This window comes from Mobula hypostoma, chromosome 26 (assembly GCF_963921235.1).
Source record: "Mobula hypostoma chromosome 26, sMobHyp1.1, whole genome shotgun sequence".
Taxonomy (NCBI): Eukaryota; Metazoa; Chordata; class Chondrichthyes; order Myliobatiformes; family Myliobatidae; genus Mobula; species Mobula hypostoma.
Genome location: NC_086122.1, coordinates 26,292,956 through 26,309,923, shown reverse-complemented (window position 1 = coordinate 26,309,923; position 16,968 = coordinate 26,292,956). Strand labels below are relative to the sequence as shown.

At 37.3% G+C, this 16,968-nt stretch overlaps 1 protein-coding gene across 1 annotated transcript in view; it reads left to right on the top strand.

The window, feature by feature from the left end:
* The window catches only part of LOC134338206 (protein argonaute-3), a 109,245-nt gene that overhangs the window by 64,739 nt on the left and 27,538 nt on the right, over positions 1-16,968 (top strand). The window contains exons 5-6 of the mRNA XM_063033875.1: positions 3,263-3,399; positions 16,742-16,876. Coding sequence (XP_062889945.1) covers positions 3,263-3,399; positions 16,742-16,876 — 272 coding nt within the window. The remainder of the gene's footprint in view (positions 1-3,262; positions 3,400-16,741; positions 16,877-16,968) is intronic.

The window sequence follows — 16,968 nt, the reverse complement described above, 5'->3', positions numbered from 1 at the left end:
AGCAGAACCAATAGTAGCATCGGCAACTTTGAAGATTCTTTCTCTCTGCATGTAAATACTGTAGTACGAATGATGGACGCAGGCAAGTTCAACGCACGCACGATGTCTTTATTTCGTTCACCATGATCAAAACACTTAATTACGTACAGTTTTATACTAAGTGTAACACCCTTACGAGCTCTCTTAGGCTTTTATATAAGGGATATGCGAATTTTGGTATCCGTGGGGGGAGTGGGTCCCAGAACCAATCCCCTGCGGATACGGAGGGCCAACTGTGTAGTATTCTGTCTCTTAACCATTTTCTCTTTACAATTTTGGAATGATAAACTTATTCTTCCCTGTCATGCTCTGCTTAATTTCCTTTGCAAATTCCGATATTGGGAGTCCAGTTGAAGTATCAGCATATCACTCTGTATTGAAATGCTGATGTGTTTGTGATGTTTCATTCAGATCAATTCAACTTCCATTGAATCTCCTTGTTTATGCTCATTTAATTATGGATTTAAAACTAGCTGTGATTTAGCTTTGGTTGGCAAATTTGAGTACAGTGATGGATAGCGTAAAAAGTGCACCTAAGTGTTTACCCCACACAAAATGCTGGAGGAACCTGGCAGCTCAGACAGCATCTATAGATATATATATATATAGTTGACATTTCAGCCTGAGATCCTTCCCTTCATCCAAAACCTGCTTGAGTTCCTGAGTGTATAGCTGAGTGGAAGTCACAGTCAGTACCTTATGTCCTTATTGTTCATCATGTTAAGCTTCATAACATCATTGGGTATATTAGACCATCCATACCAACATGTCTGCCACCCTAGGCCATGCTACTAATTAAAATGATGTACTCTGGTATGGTGAACTCCTAGAAATGGAATTGGATCATATTTTTTGATTCATTGATTTTTACTAACCATACTGAATTACCTGCAAGTTAGGCACCTGATCAGGTATGTTTGGTGCAGTCACACTAATGTGTTCCAAGACTATGCAAATATTTGTCTTAAAGATAGAATTTCTATCATAGTTTAAGTATTATTTGTATCAACTTTCAGAAAGCAATAACCAATCATAAAATGGGTTCTTCTATTATGATTAACTGTAAAGAAGCTGTTCAATAATCTAGCCAAGATAGACACTTTTGTTGTAATTTCTCTGACTTGTTGCAGAATACTTCCTATTAAGTAAATTGTTTTGAAATGCCATTTAAATTAGCAGACCGCATTTCACAAACATTGAGAGGGTGGTCTGTCATGCTTCCTTTGGGGATTGAGCTGGAACTGTTGGAACATTGCAAACATTCTCAGTCCTCTCAGAATAACTCCCTGTGTTCTTTTATATTCCATAAACAAGTTTCTGTTTGAAAGGGTAATCGAAAGGGTGGCTCCTGTTAATATGTAGAGCTCTCACAAATGTTATCCAAGAGAGGCAAGTTTGATTTTGCACTTGGGTCCTAGCTTGCCACATGGTAGCCTTCCAAATTCAAGGAAATAATTTTGAATAATTAGTATTCAGAAACTGCAGTGTTGTGGATACAGCTCAGCACATCATGGGAGCCAGCATCCCCACTATGGACTGTGTGTACATTTGCTTCCTCAGTAAAGCAGACAGCATTATTAAAGATTCTCCCCCTGACCCCGGTAATTCTTTCTTCTCTCTGTCTTTATCAATTTGGCTGCACCTCTTTGAAGCCCATCTGCCACTGTTTTGCCTTCACAAATTATCTTTGTCCCTTAAATAACTTCCATGTAATTGATACTAAACCAGCCCATAAGTAGCTGGTTAGTTTCTCCTCGCACTTCATTTAATAATTGCCATGCACACAATTAACTTGATATTGGCTCAAAACTAAAATACTGCAGATGTTGAAAGTCTGAAATAAAAACAGCAAATACTTAGGTTTAGGTAATTAAATGTGTCGGTGAATCAAACCAACTGATTTAGATTCTAATCCACGAGAAGTACAGATTTTTATTAGTAGCCTCATTTAATGATGTGAAATTTGCTATTTTCTATTCCAAGGGTACAATCCCTAAATGTAAAATGTGTAATGTACCTGAAATTGCTCCTTATAATACTGTTAATATTTTAGAGAGGAAGCAGTTGAATTCTGGAGATTTGTTGATCTTGTACCCCCATTATTTATATTGAATCTACTATATTCCTGACCTTGAAATTTTAAGGTTTCTCAAATAAATTGGTATTTTGTCCACTGCCTTCCCTGTAAAAGACATAATGTAGTCAATTACAAGTTTGTCAATTCCTTATTGTGTGCATGTTTCTTTAACTGTTTCCATTCAGTTTTATACTGTTTTTTCCAAGAATATACTTATAGTTCAGAATCTTGGTAAAATATTTTGATATACAGTACTGTGCAAAAGTCTTAGGCACATTTTTTAAAAATTCTGTACAGCAAAGATGCTTTCAAAATAATGAAATAAAAAGATTCTTAAAAAAAATTACTATAACGAGCAGTAAACAAAAAAGCTAAATCAAATCAATATTTGGTGTGACCACCTTCTGCGTTTACAACTGCATCAGTGTTGTGCAGTTTTATTTGAAAATTGGCTGGTAGGTTGTTCTAAACATCTTGGAGAACTGCCTCAGTTCTTCTACAGAAGTATGATGGAGAGCATTCTAACTGGTTGCATCACTCTCTGGTATTGGGGGTGAGGGGTGGTGGTTGCTACTGCAAAGGATCAAAGTAACCTGCTGAGAGTTGTAAACTCAGTCGGTTCCATCATGGGCACTGACCCCTGTAGTATCCAGGACATCTTCAATATATTTTAACACACGCACGCACACGCGAGTTTTTTTCCCTCTATTATTATGTATTGCATTGTACTGCTGCCACAAAGGCAACAAATTTCAGGACTTCTTCCTGTGACCTTAAACCTGATTCTGATTCTAATTCAGACCTTTGGCTGTCTCATTTGCTTCTGTCTCTCCAAGTAATCCCAGACTGCCTCAATGATGTTGAGATCAGGGTTCTGTGGAGGCCGTACCATCTAAAACATTAGAAAAATTCTTGGGTGCCTAAGACTGTTGCACAGTGCTGTATACTGTAGCTTATTTTTGTTATGTTCCTGGCTTTTGAATTTATTACTAGACTTATAAAAAGAAAAGGGGGATAATCCTTTGAGTTGATGTTTCTCATCAACCCATGCAAGGCTTGTACTTATTTTTGTCAGTATTTAAGCAGTACCAGATAGAAATGGTGCATAAGGTCCCAGACATCTGACTTTAATTTGTATTGTTACAGGTACACCCCTGTTGGCCGCTCTTTCTTCTCTGCCCCTGAAGGGTATGACCATCCATTGGGTGGGGGTAGAGAAGTCTGGTTTGGTTTCCATCAGTCTGTCAGACCTGCCATGTGGAAAATGATGCTAAACATAGATGGTGAGTTGTGATTTACTAATTAAGTTCAAATTCAGAAACTTCACGTTAATCTTGCTCTTGATTTTTCCTATAGTATTCGAATTAAGTATTTTTAGATTATCTGAGGAAGACAAAAAAAATGTTGGTAGCGAACTTGTTTCATGTTTCAGTAATTATTAAATAGTTTCTGTTCTCTGCATAGCTGACTTTGAAACATTGAACAGAAGTTATTTGGTGCCAAAACCTTAACCAATGACTTCCATGCTTCCAAATGTACCCATTCAGCAGTTGTCTGTTCAATTTCCAATCTTCAATACTCTATTGCTTGAATCTTGTGTCTTTATCACCTAACGACTGTACTTGGCATATCTTTTAAGAGTTTCATCTTTACATTCAAAGTTCCCTAGTTAGATTGGCGAATAACATTCAGCATCACAGCCATCCAAGAACACCAACTTGTCCAAATTTTGCTGCTTGTGCATCTTAAGAACCTTTCATTGCTTTATTTGTGACAACTCTTTCAACTGTATTGATTTGGAAGTTCTGAATTCCTCCTGCAAATGACTCCACTTTGCCACTTTAAGTTGCTCCTTCTTGGCCAAATTTATAGTCACTTTAAAATCTTGAATATTATATAAAAGGCTGTGCAATGGTTTTCTACATTAAGTGCACATTGTTATTTTAAACTTTGCATTTATTTTTCTGTCCCAACAGTATTAGTCTTTGACTTCTACACTTTCTTTAGGATTAAGGCAGTATATGGTGTGTCGTGTGTTTTTGTAAACCTTGTAATTGAGGGCTATGGTTCAAGATATTAATCAAGAGATGTTAATTAATTAAAATGCATCACCATCTCTGGATCTTCGTGAAAAGATGTCTGTTCAGAAGTGAGGACAGTTAAAACTGTCTCTTGAGAAGAAGCAAGTGCTATGATATCAGCGGTGATGGGATCTAGCACTGCTTTTAAAACTCTGCAGCACGGTAGCGTCATGGTTAACCGAACGATTTTCAGATCAGGCGACCCAGGTTCAATTCCTGTCGCTGCCTGTAAGGAGTTTTGTCCACTCTCCCCGTGGCCACGTGGCTTTCCTCTGGGTGGTCTGAATTCCTCCCGCAGCCCAAAGACCTACTAATGGGTAGGTTAATTGGCCACTGTAAATTGTCCCGTGATTAGGCTAGGGTTAAATCGGGCGATTGCTGGGCAATGTGGCCCGAAGAGCCTATTCTGCGTTGTATCTCAATAAATTTTTTAAAGTACGAACTCTCAATTAATTCTGATACTTATGCACTCTTATTATCTATGTTTACATGTTCATCCTGAAATAGAATATGGGTGATGTTCTCGCTGTCCAAAAAGGCCCCTCTGAGAATTGCCAAAGCTTTTCATCATGCATCATTGCCCACCAGACGCTAGGAAAGGTCCAGAAAAAGTTCACTTTTTTGAGAAAAATATTCATATCTACAACATGATAACTTTTTTTACAGTCTATTGTTTCAAAACAAATAAATGAGTGTTATAGATTATGCAGATATCTTGGTTTGCAGATAACAATTTTCAAATAGCAGTTACAAAATATCTTCATGCAACTTGTACAAGAGAAAATGGACTGGACTTTGTGATAGCAGCAAGCCAAATTTAATTGTCACAGGCACAGGGATAAAGGTTAAGACTTGTCCTTTAAAGATCTCTGGAAAAATGATAGTATTATTCTAATTGTTAATGCAATCCAGTGCCATGGAATGGATGCAAAGAGCGCCAGCTACAAAGCTGCCAAGAACGGAATGTTTTTGAATGTCCTTGCCAATGGAAACATATAAAAACAAATTTTCAAGCGAATTTAAAAATTATAAACTTTTAAATTACTTCAGTACAAGCTTTAATACAAACTCAACAGATTATATTGCACTACTTATACTGTTGCAGCTAAAATGGGTACTTTCTGGGGGGAGAAGATGGGAAAATCCATGTCTTGTGTTCCACTGTTGGACTCCTTGTGGAGTTCAAAGAAGTTTTGGAGCTTTACCTGAGCAGGGAGAACCCAAATTCTTGAGAGTTAAGTGCTGCCTTTTCAGTGCAGAACTGTTGACATTTCCTTGGGCCCATTACTGTTGTAAACAGTTATGATTTTGTGCTGTGTTTTAAATCGATTCAGTGCTGAATCTGTTGACTCTGAGATGATCAATATTTAAAGATTTTTGCTGTCAACTTAATGTACACCGGTTCTGACGTTGGAAGAGTTCTTGGGGAGAGATTGCCAAAAAAAATTTGTTAGTAATTTCTTTCAAAGCAAATGGATTTTTACTCCATGACTTTCTCAATTAACTAACCTAGAAATTCTCAGCATTGAGAATTACAGATGTGTATTCACACTTCAGTTTTGAATCTAACTATTGCTTAATGGTGAGTTCTATAAGGAAAAAAACATTTTTATTCTGTTATAGACCTCAGAATAAAATGCCACTTTTTGTGAAATGGTTGGAGCTGATGTTGATTATTTGTAATGTATGGGTTTGTGCTGACAGTAGGTGTCATAGATTTGGTTCTGAACGGAATCTGCCCCTTCATGGAGCACTGAAGGAACTATAGTTTAATTAAAAAGGTTAAGACCATAGCAGGTTATCTTTGTGTTTGCAACTGAAGTGGTGGGGAATAGGTCTTCATTATACAGACCAAAAAAACTCTGAGGATCTACTGAAAAACAAATTTAACTGAGTAACGCGAGTTTAGGAGATTACATTAGGAGGTTCTCTTATTGAAGTTAATTTCTAACTATACAGTGAATTTAGTTCCACCAAAAGCAAAGACTCTAACAATTAGCAGAAACATAATTACGAAGGACATAAATGTATTCTGTTGCTTTCTTGAGGGATATAAGTTGCCTCCTAATAAATGCAGGTGTTTGCATGGGCTTTTGGATGCATAGCCAAATATTTTTAAAACCATGAATATTCCTTTATTGTGAAGAGTCATTTACTGTGAAAGGGGAAGTTGTCTTCCTTTTTGTTCTTGTAGTAGAAAAGGTGCAAACCTAAATTTCACATATTTCCAGTAATTAATGTTTGGGGCCATAAAGTTAGTTTTACTCAATTGGACTTTGTTTAAATATTGGTATGAAGTACTGGCACAGTGAATTCAACTTGACATTTCATTTAATACTAACGGAAGAAAATTTTATTCCCTTTGCTTAGTTACAAAGTTCTCATTGATAGGGAACTACTGAGTTACATTCCTTAATTTTTTTAGGTATATTTTAAAATGTTAATGGCATGGAAGAGGTATAAGATGCAGAACCTGCTAACACTGGAAACTTTGGTTCTGATTTTCATTTGTTCTGCAAATTTTTTAAAAAAGATACAGTATTTAATAGAAATAACATACTTGGTGTCATATTTTAATGTATTGTACAATAAAGTTAAAATGATAAAATAATAGTAAACATTTATACTGTTTGCTTCAAGTTAGTACAGTACATTAATATTATAACTGCGGGGTAAATGTTTTAATTGAGGAGATTGGAACTTTGTTCATATACAACCAGACTCATTTATTTCAAACATCAAGCATTCAGTCTACTTCTGGGATGTGTCCGCTACTTAAGAATGCACTGGTTATCTGAAATTAGCATTTAAAATTGACTAATCTTTTACAACTATGCATTTTGACAAATCTGTCTACCTCCTCTGTATCCAGAAGAGGGACTGAAGCAGATAGGTTTGGATGACTGTGACGATTGGTGGAACTACTCAACTGGGTATGATTTCAGGATTTTCTTCAACTGATGACTTACAAGCTGTTCGGAAATAACTGTCAGGATTACACTGTGCAAATTCTGCACAGCATTTCCCTTTAACACATTATTGATTTCTTTTCAAACTAATTCATTTGATGAAGCACTTTGCAATATCTTTGAAAGAAGCCCATGAATCCGCCCTCAACCTGGCTTTTAATTACTCTTCCATATTGACTGCAAATCATTAGCATCATAAGAGCACCATTCCGAATTTCCATTCCAAGTGACTAATTAAAAGGAGGGAAGAGTGTGGAACAGATGTTCATATTGTTATGTTCACACCCTGTGGTCAACCTCTTCAGAATTCATGGGAGCAGAGGTTCTATGACCTAACTGCATGCTTTCCAAAAATATGCAAGCAGAATATCAGAGATATGACCTTTAATTATATTCTTAAATATCTTAGGCTATTAGTAATGTGTTATTCTCAAATGTAGGATGAATAATTGACCCAAAATCAATTGCTTTATAAGTTATGTTTCAATATTTTGAGGTATATTTGACAAATAAAGCTAATCTTTAATCTAACTTTTGTCCTCCTAGTCTTGGTCTTTGCATGAAAAAAAGTTATACCAATTCCACTCAAATTTAATAGAAGTCATCTCTTACTCTTTAATTCCAAGGAAATTAATTTTATCTTTGTTTAAAATAATTTAACCCTCAAAGACTAGAAAAATCATTTTAGATTATTGCTCTTTGTTCAAGGACAAATATCCTTTCGAAGTTTTGGTGCCCAAAACTGCTCTCGGTAATTTTGGTGAGGCCCAACTAGCCTTGGCTTAGCTTGTGTTTTCTAAGTCATTAATAAAACTTTACTTAGAAGTTGAATCAGAATATTATTGACATTTAAGTTTGTTGTTGGTATTTTACAGAGATTAACGTGCTGCTATGTTAAGTTAATTTCTATGAAAATTTGTTTAAATATTGGGAATTTTAGATTTCATTTCTGTTTTGATTGTTGATGGGGAATTACCCTCTTGAATTGTCGTTTTTGTTGTGCGGCGGGGATGGCTGGCGTATCTGAAACATTGCAGGTTTTATTGAGGAATTTTTCAATTATTTGAATGACTCACTGAAACCACATAGCAAAAAAATGAAATCAAGTCGGGACATGATGTAAACAAATCTCACTTATTCAATTGTGTACTTTTAACAAGTACGTATTGCATTCTCTGAAAAGGAAACAAGATATTGATCTTGAAACAAGAAAATATTCTTTACTTATAATATTTTCTCACCAACAGAGTTTTTTCTAATAACTTTATGATGAAGGCATCCTGTTTTTCAAAGTTTTGAGTCCTGATATTCTTTATCAGTCTTTAGAATGTAAGACACAGGTAATTAAGTCGCAGTCTATCTGTGTTAAGCCAACACTTAATTTTACATGATAAATTGTATTGAGTTACAGTATATTACTAACAAAAAGATATAAATAATATATATAATTCTTCAATGTAGCAAGATAACTTGTGTAAAACTGACTTTTGACGTATATCTCAGGAGCTAATGCTCTTTATACTGTGAAATTTTGAATTATCTCTGTTGGTTCCCTGGAGGATGGCATTGACAAGTTCCTCAAATTTAATTGGGTATTTTTTCTGAGCAGTGATGCACATATAATTCTATATGCCACACTGGGCTTCATTTAACTAATATATAAAGGAAGTACCATATAAATAGTTTTACTTTTTTCAAAGCTGCCACACCCATTTAGTCATTGCCACCTCGTTGGCAAGTCTGTGCTTAAGCTTCTTGTGGATGTGATGTTATTTCCTCCCATCGAAACTGGTGTAGTCTTGTTATTTTTGTTCTGTAGATCTGTTTTAATTTTATATTAATCAGCTGATGTGGGTGAGGACGTGGAATTGATGGTTCTGAAGGGGAATATTGAAAGTGTGACTCATTCAAATGGAATATTTCTTCAGCGATGACATATATGTGGTTTTCATTCTTTGAACCGCTGTTGCTCAGTCAACCTTTCATTCTTGATTTTTAACACTGTGTTCAGTTTTTTTAATTCAACATCATCAAACTTGTGAAAGTATATGAAAGGAAATTGTAGATGTTTTGAGCACACAGACACTGTACAGAAAGCAATGTTGCTTTCTGCCATATTGCATGACTATTTGATAATTTTGAATGTTTAAGACACATCGATATGTAACAGTTTGTTACCATTTTCAATGGGTGAAAACACGTAGAGTCTAATTGCTTAGTTTTTCCCCCGGCTACTTTGCTGTCTGCCTCAGCATAGCAAAGGGACCACATAAAGGCCAACAGATGTCTGAAGACCAGTCAAGTGATACTTTCTGCAGATGCTTCCAGAGTCCAGCACATTTTCTGGTAGTTGTCTGTTAGTTCTGTATCTCTGTGCAAGACTAACTAAATGATTTGGAATGCACTCTTTGTCTATGCTTTAGTTAGCGCAAGTAAAGACTTTAATAAGTGTGTTTATGTCCACATTCTAAGCTATTCTTCCATGGGTCTTCCGTAAGAAAAAACACATCTGAAATGATTAGATTTAATAAAGGGTTGTTGGAAGTACATTCCTTATTTGGCAATAATTGATAACTGGTTCTGAAATACTAGTTGGAATTAAACCATTGTCGTATCTGCTAAGATGATGGTTTCCGTCTTTATCCGTAAGACTGACTTTATCCTGCTTTCCTTGCAGAAAGTGCAACCTTATAATCCAAGTGCCTCAAATAAATTGACAGGTGAGGGAGCTGAATTAACACGTACAAATTATAACTCAATCATGGATGGAGGTACCGTTAGATGAAGTAACCAGTTACAACACTTAGAGCAAGAATGGGTGTCTTGTGACACAGATTATAATAGTTTACTGACAGTGTAGAAGAGTTATACAATTTAATGGGCATGCATGCAGCATTGTTCATTTCCTCCACAGTGCTGGGTTAGCAGGCAGTCATGATGGCTCTTTGAGCTTCTGTAACATTGCATGAATTTTGAGTCCTGGAAATTTAAAAAAGAATCCCCCAGCATCCCTGAACAAATGCGCATTTTCCCTCATTATCCACAGAAGTTATGGAATGGCAGTTTCCAAGTTGTTAGCTGGGGAAAATAAGCCTTTTTTTGTTTTTTAATAATATACGTTGCTTGGGAGTGCTCAGAATGATCACCTCATGGTGTATATCTGTAATGCTAGATACCTGGTGTGCCATTCTAACAATTCCATTCAAACAAGATAGACCTGCTTTTATTAGGTTTTCTAATTCTGGGCATTTTCTGTAAGGCATCTTCATAGGACCTCCCACTTACCCTAGATGTTAATGTGAAAATATTAGTTGCTTCATCCGGCTGCTGGCATAATGGCATCAGTGCCGGACTTCGGAGCGAAGGCTCCTGAGTTTGAATCCAGCCGGCTCCCTTGCACGCTTCCATCCGTGCTGGGTTGAGCATTGAGCTAGCAACTCGGCCTCATAAAAATAAAAAAGCCTGCTAAAAAAAAATGCTGTCATGATGGCGTCCCGATGACACCACTTGGAGTTAAGGGCTTTCTTCTTCTTCATTAGTAGCTTCACTGAAAAAGTACTGGACTTTTGAAAATGTGTTGGAAAGAACAAATCAATAATTAGCTTGAATGTATTCACAGGGCAAATGTATTGCAATTCTTGATTCAGGCCACATATATTTTTGCCTCTTACTTTAACTAATTTGGCTCTCAGTAAGCTATTATGATAAAATGAAAAGACTTTTATCTATGCACTATATTGCAACTCTCTCTTAAGTTCTTGATATAGTGTAATTTATTTTGTAGTCTGTTTATTGGTATACACCCAAATCTCATAGCTGTATTGTGCATAACAAAATCATGTCAAAGCAGCAAATTAATGAATGATTCATTGTGTTTAGCTTTAGTATTGGTTTAGTATGGGGTGTTGATTAGGTCACATCTTTGACCAGTGTCATAATTTTTTTTATTATCCATGCTGAACGGAGACAAGTTTTCTTTGGAGCATTTAGCCAAACTGATGTACTAATGTCTAGGAATAATGTTTAAAGTTAAAATTGACTGGTTCAAAAAGAAAGCTGATACCAATTGAATCAAACTAATCTGTTCCCCATAAAAGCTCTTAGATGTTTTTGCCGGAAGGATCAAATGATTTTCCTAGGTAAAGACCAATAGTTATCAAACATTTGTAAGTTATCATCTTGTCACAAAATACCTTTTGTTCAAATGAAATTGGTTCTCTTGTAATTAGTAGTTTTGTTGTTTTAAAGTGATTGATTGTCAAATAATTCCTTATTTATGGAAAATCTGGGTATCAGAAACTAAACACTGCTCGGCATTTACCAGGCATCTGTTTGAACCACTTCTGTTCTTACAAAATGTATTTCTATCACAGTGATTGAGATAGAGGCACCCAAGGTCCTTGCACTTAAGATAAGCAGAGCTAAAGACTTGTATCAATGCAACAGTATTAGTGAATCTATGACCATTGAGAATAATTACTGTTAAAAAACCCAATCAGAACTGTTACTGTCATAAAATTAGCCAATACATAATGTGATCCTGCAGTTACGGCTGCTGCCTGGAAATGTGACTCAATTCTGTTGTATGATTCAGAAATTGAAAGTAAAGAAATCTTTCATCAAAAAAGTCCATTTTAAGGAGCCTCATTTTGCATATCAGATCTTTTGAAGAGTGATTGCTGGTAATATGCAGAGATGTGCAACCCATTTGCACGTAACATCCCACAAATAAATTTTAACTATTAATCTTTAAGGGATAAACGTTGACCAGAATCCGGGAGAATTTTGCTGCTCTTCTATAAGTAGTCTTGTGGGATCTTCATTTGCTCTTGTGATGGCAGATGAGACCTCGGATTAAATCTCCTCTGGAAGATTGTCTGTGAATGCACATGTTAGACTGCTTAAGTCATGAAGTTGGAAGATTTTTGACTGACTGTGGAGTTGGATCCTTGGAAAAATTGAATGGTGTTCTTTTAATTTAGTTCTCTATTTTTAAATCATGTCCACGTATACAAGTATGATACTACTTCATCCTGGGCTCTTTATATTGTAAAGCCTCCACAGTGACATACATTTTTTCCTTCTATGATCTTTGTTTTTTTTTTCTTTCTATAATCATTAGGTAAAAAATTAAATCCTCAAATTAATTTATTTCAAACTAAAATAATCTATTATGAAAATAAGTTTGTAAGTGCAATTTGTTTCTTCAGCCCAAAGAATTAGCAGTGTTAGCATAACAACATCAAAAGAAAAGCAAAAGTTGCTCAAATGTCTTCATTTTTTTACATTAACGTCTGCCTACGATCGTACATAATGTGCTCTTATGCTAATATATCTAGTGGAAAATTGCAATATGGCAAGCTTTGACCTTTCCCCCACCCACCATTCATTCCACTGCTATTGTAGTTGCTGTAGTATGATGACAATGAGGTGACTTTACAGTTTGCTCATTCTATTTTGTGTTAGAATAAATTATTCATCATACAATATATCGGAAAAATGTTGTGAATTGGATCTGATATGATCTCAGTGAAGTTACATACTCATTTTAATTTTAGAAAACGAAATGAGGATTACTAGTTATTACTGAGAGATTTCTCTTCAGTGCTAACTTTTAATCCTATAAAACTTGGGTGTCTTTCATTTATTTCATCCAGTGCTTGGGTTATTTGATTGTGGTGACTGAACAAATATCCCAAGTTAATATTTATTTCAAGTTCATTTTGAAGAAATACTCCATTCAACACTAAGTGATTGTTAGAAGTATGTTTGATTTTTGGGAAGCTAATTAGAGTTTTAAAAAAATGGTTAAGAATCATATAGTATGGAAACAGGCCATTTGGCCGACCACAGCCACACTGATCTGTGGGGATTCATCCATTATTAATCCCAACTTCATCTTTTGGTTCATAGTTTCCTATGTCTTGGCAGTTCAAGTGCTGGCCTGGGCACATGGATGCTCTGACTCTGCTTCCAGTCTCAGACAGTGTATTCCAAGTGTTTGCCATTCTCCAGGTGACAAACCCTGGACCCCTATAAATCCCATTCCCCTTACCACAAGACTATGCCCTCTAGTTTTACATAACTTGTTTCTCCCACCTACCCTGTTCTATCTCCCTCAATTTTATATACTTCAATCATGTCCCCTCCAGTGAAAACAGATAAGATCCAGGTTCTCCTTCTAACTGAAATACTCCTTAGAACATAGAACAGTACAACACAGGAAAAGCCCCTTCGTCCCCTACGTCTGTGCCACCACTGATGCCAATCTAATTAATGCCTTTTGTCTGTGCACAACCTGTATCATTCTAATCCTTAAACAAGAGGAAATCTGCAGATGCTGGAAATCCAAGCAACACACACACAGTGCTGGAGGAACTCAGCAGGCCAGGCAGCATCTGTGGAAAAAAGTACAGTCAACGTTTCGGGCTGAGACCCTTCGTCAGGACTAATCCTAATCCTCCTTCTAATCCTTGACTGTTCATGTGTCTGAATGCCTCCCAGACATTGCTATCACATCTGTTTCTCCCACCTCTAATGGCATTGTGTTCCAACCACCCACCATTCCCTGTGTAAAAATAAAAACTTGCCTTGTGCATATCCTTTTAAACATCCCCCTTATCATGTTAAACATGTACATCCTCCAGCATTTGAAATTTTTATCTGGGGTAAAACGATCATCTCAGGTTGCTGCTCAGCCCCTGAAGCTGCAGAGACGACGATCCATCTTTGCCCAACCTCTCTTTATAGGTAATATTTTCCAATCCAGGCAGTACCTCTTCTACACTCTCTCTACCACCTTGACATCTTTCCAGAAATGCACGCAGTACCTCAGCTGAGGTCTGACCAATGCTGTATGAAGTTGGAGCATCTCCTTACGCCCCAACTATCGAATGCCAGCATTCTTTGTGCTTTCTTAACTGATGTGTTCGAAGTGAGAATGAGTTGAGACTTGTGAACTCTGATAATTCCTGATACCTTTCTCTGGATCACGACACCATCGCTAAACGTCAGATTATTGTCTCCCAGGCAGTCACCAATCTCCTTTCTTTGGTCTGGCCTCGTTGTCCCCAACCCTATGCAATCAGCTTTTGACCGTTATTTCAGCCTTTTTTGCTGTGTTCAATCCCTTTCTACTTAGATCTGTGACACCTGCCTTTGGTGGTGTCCTGTTTCCCAGCCTCAAGCAGTTTATTTTCACTGTGGAATGTAAATCTTTCAGATCCCCATTCTTTTGCCAGGGTTGCCCTGAGGCCCTTCTGCTGCATTGTTAACAGAGGCCCAAGTCATCTCCATTCATCGCTCAGCTCCTCTGCCATGTTCATTTCCTTTATATTAGCACTACGGGAACCCACAAGGGTCCAGCCTATACTTTTTCTTTAGGATATGAGGAACAGGCCTTGTTTCAGTACAACTTGGGCCCCAGTGTCACTGCGTTTCCTGTACATTGTTGACTGTATTTGTATTTACTGTACTGGTACATTTTTTTAATCGCTAGTTGCCAGTTTGCACTCTGCTCTTACTTCCACGTTGTCTCTGTGTCCAAGACCACTGTCCATTCCACGCCCATAGGCTCCCACAGTTATAAGGTACACTTCCCAGCTTGCTTCTCGGAAAGATTTTGTTCCATTCTCCCAGTCTCTCTGCTCCATTGTATTTGCTGTGATGGTGACACCAACACTTCCAGAATGTTGTCCAGCTCTCTTTCCTAATTCTACCAAAAAAGCTCAATGTGAGTTGAAGGAACTGCAACATACATCAAAGTTGCTGGTGAACGCAGCAGGCCAAGCAGCATCTATAGGAAGAGGTGCAGTCGACATTTCAGGCCGAGACCCTTCGTCAGGACTAACTGAAGGAAGAGTGAGTAAGGGATTTGAAAGTTGGAGGGGGAGGAGGGGATCCAAAATGATAGGAGAAGACAGGAGGGGGAGGGATAGAGCCGAGAGCTGGACAGGTGATAGGCAAAAGGGGATATGAGAGGATCATGGGACAGGAGGTCCGGGAAGAAAGACAAGGGGGGGGTGACCCAGAGGATGGGCAAGAGGTATATTCAGAGGGACAGAGGGAGAAAAAGGAGAGTGAGAGAAAGAATGTGTGGATAAAAATAAGTAACAGATGGGGTACGAGGGAGATGTGGGGCCTTAGCGGAAGTTAGAGAAGTCGATGATCATGCCATCAGGTTGGAGGCTACCCAGACGGAATATAAGGTGTTGTTCCTCCAACCTGAGTGTGGCTTCATCTCCACAGTAGAGGAGGCCGTGGACAGACATGTCAGAATGGGAATGGGATGTGGAATTAAAATGTGTGGCCACTGGGAGATCCTGCTTTCTCTGGCGAACAGAGCATAGATGTTCAGCAAAGCGGTCTCCCAGTCTGTGTCGGGTCTCACCAATATATAAAAGGCCACATCGGGAGCACCGGACGCAGTATATCACCCCAGTCGACTCACAGGTGAAGTGATGCCTCACCTGGAAGAACTGTTTGGAAGGACTGAAGGAACTGCATCTCGTTTTCTCTCTAGGCTCATTACAGCCCTCAGAACACAATAACGAATTCCAACAACGTCAGATAACCAGCCTTTAGTGATATTGTCAGATCTGAACAGTTGTGATGAAAGATTATCTTAACTCCTTTTATCTCTCTCCACAGATGCTGCCTGATCTATTTTCAATATTCCCTTTTAATTCAGAATTCCAACATCTGCAAGAGTTTTGTGCCTTATCATCCCAGGACTGTTTATTTACATTTTCGCTGTTCATCTTCTGTGATATCTCCTTCAGACAAATTAACTACCCTGCAGCTAGCACCAGCACAACTTGAGTCACACAGTCTTTCTTGATCTCCACTCCATCACAGGCATTCTCTTTTGCCTATCCTTTTTCTGCAAAGATGCGTAATTTCTAAAAGGTATCAAAGGTTATCATTCATTAGCATTGTGCAGATATTGCTTGACCTGAGAGTATTTCCAGTATTTTCTGTTTTAAGTTGGCTAAATCAGCATTGAAGCAGCCACCATACTTTCTAACTTTGAGCTTTGCCTTCAGCAGTAGAACTATAATTTCAGTGTTGAGTGACAGTGAGTCCAAGACTCAAATTTAATTTCTGTTCCATACCCAATGTGAAGTATGAAAATATCGCTCATCGTAACTTGTACCAGAAGGAATTGATTCAGATACAAGACTGTACCTCTGAGCTCTGGGCAAAGCAGAGTTCTAAAGTTATTCCCAGATTTGTGCTCCATTTTTGCAAGGCAGTTACTTTGGTTTGTAAGACTTTTCTGTGTATTTTAAAATCTAAGCAAATAGCTCCTGTAGTACTCATTGTGCAGCTGTGTTTACACAAATTAAAGATGCAGCTGGACATATCAAGATCTTGTGAAAGTTATCTACTAATCAGATAAAAGTGTGAAGGATTTGGTTAGGATAGCAAATAATTTAAAGGTGCTAAATCTTAGTGATGTTCTGAACTTGTTTATTGTATATAATTTCCTAACATCACAAAGAAAATCTTTGTGATTGCTTTGTATTGTGAACTGTTATTGCAGCATTTTCATTAGATTTTTTTTATCTTTTTAGTTTCTGCCACTGCTTTCTATAAAGCACAGCCTGTAATTCAGTTCATGTGTGAAGTTTTAGACATACATAATATTGATGAACAACCACGACCTTTGACTGATTCCCATCGTGTCAAATTCACCAAAGAAATAAAAGGTAAATTACAAACATTTTGTTTCCAATAATCTAATACAGTGGATTTTGGTTAATTTGGGCCTTAAATTGATCGGGACGGCTACTTATTTCGA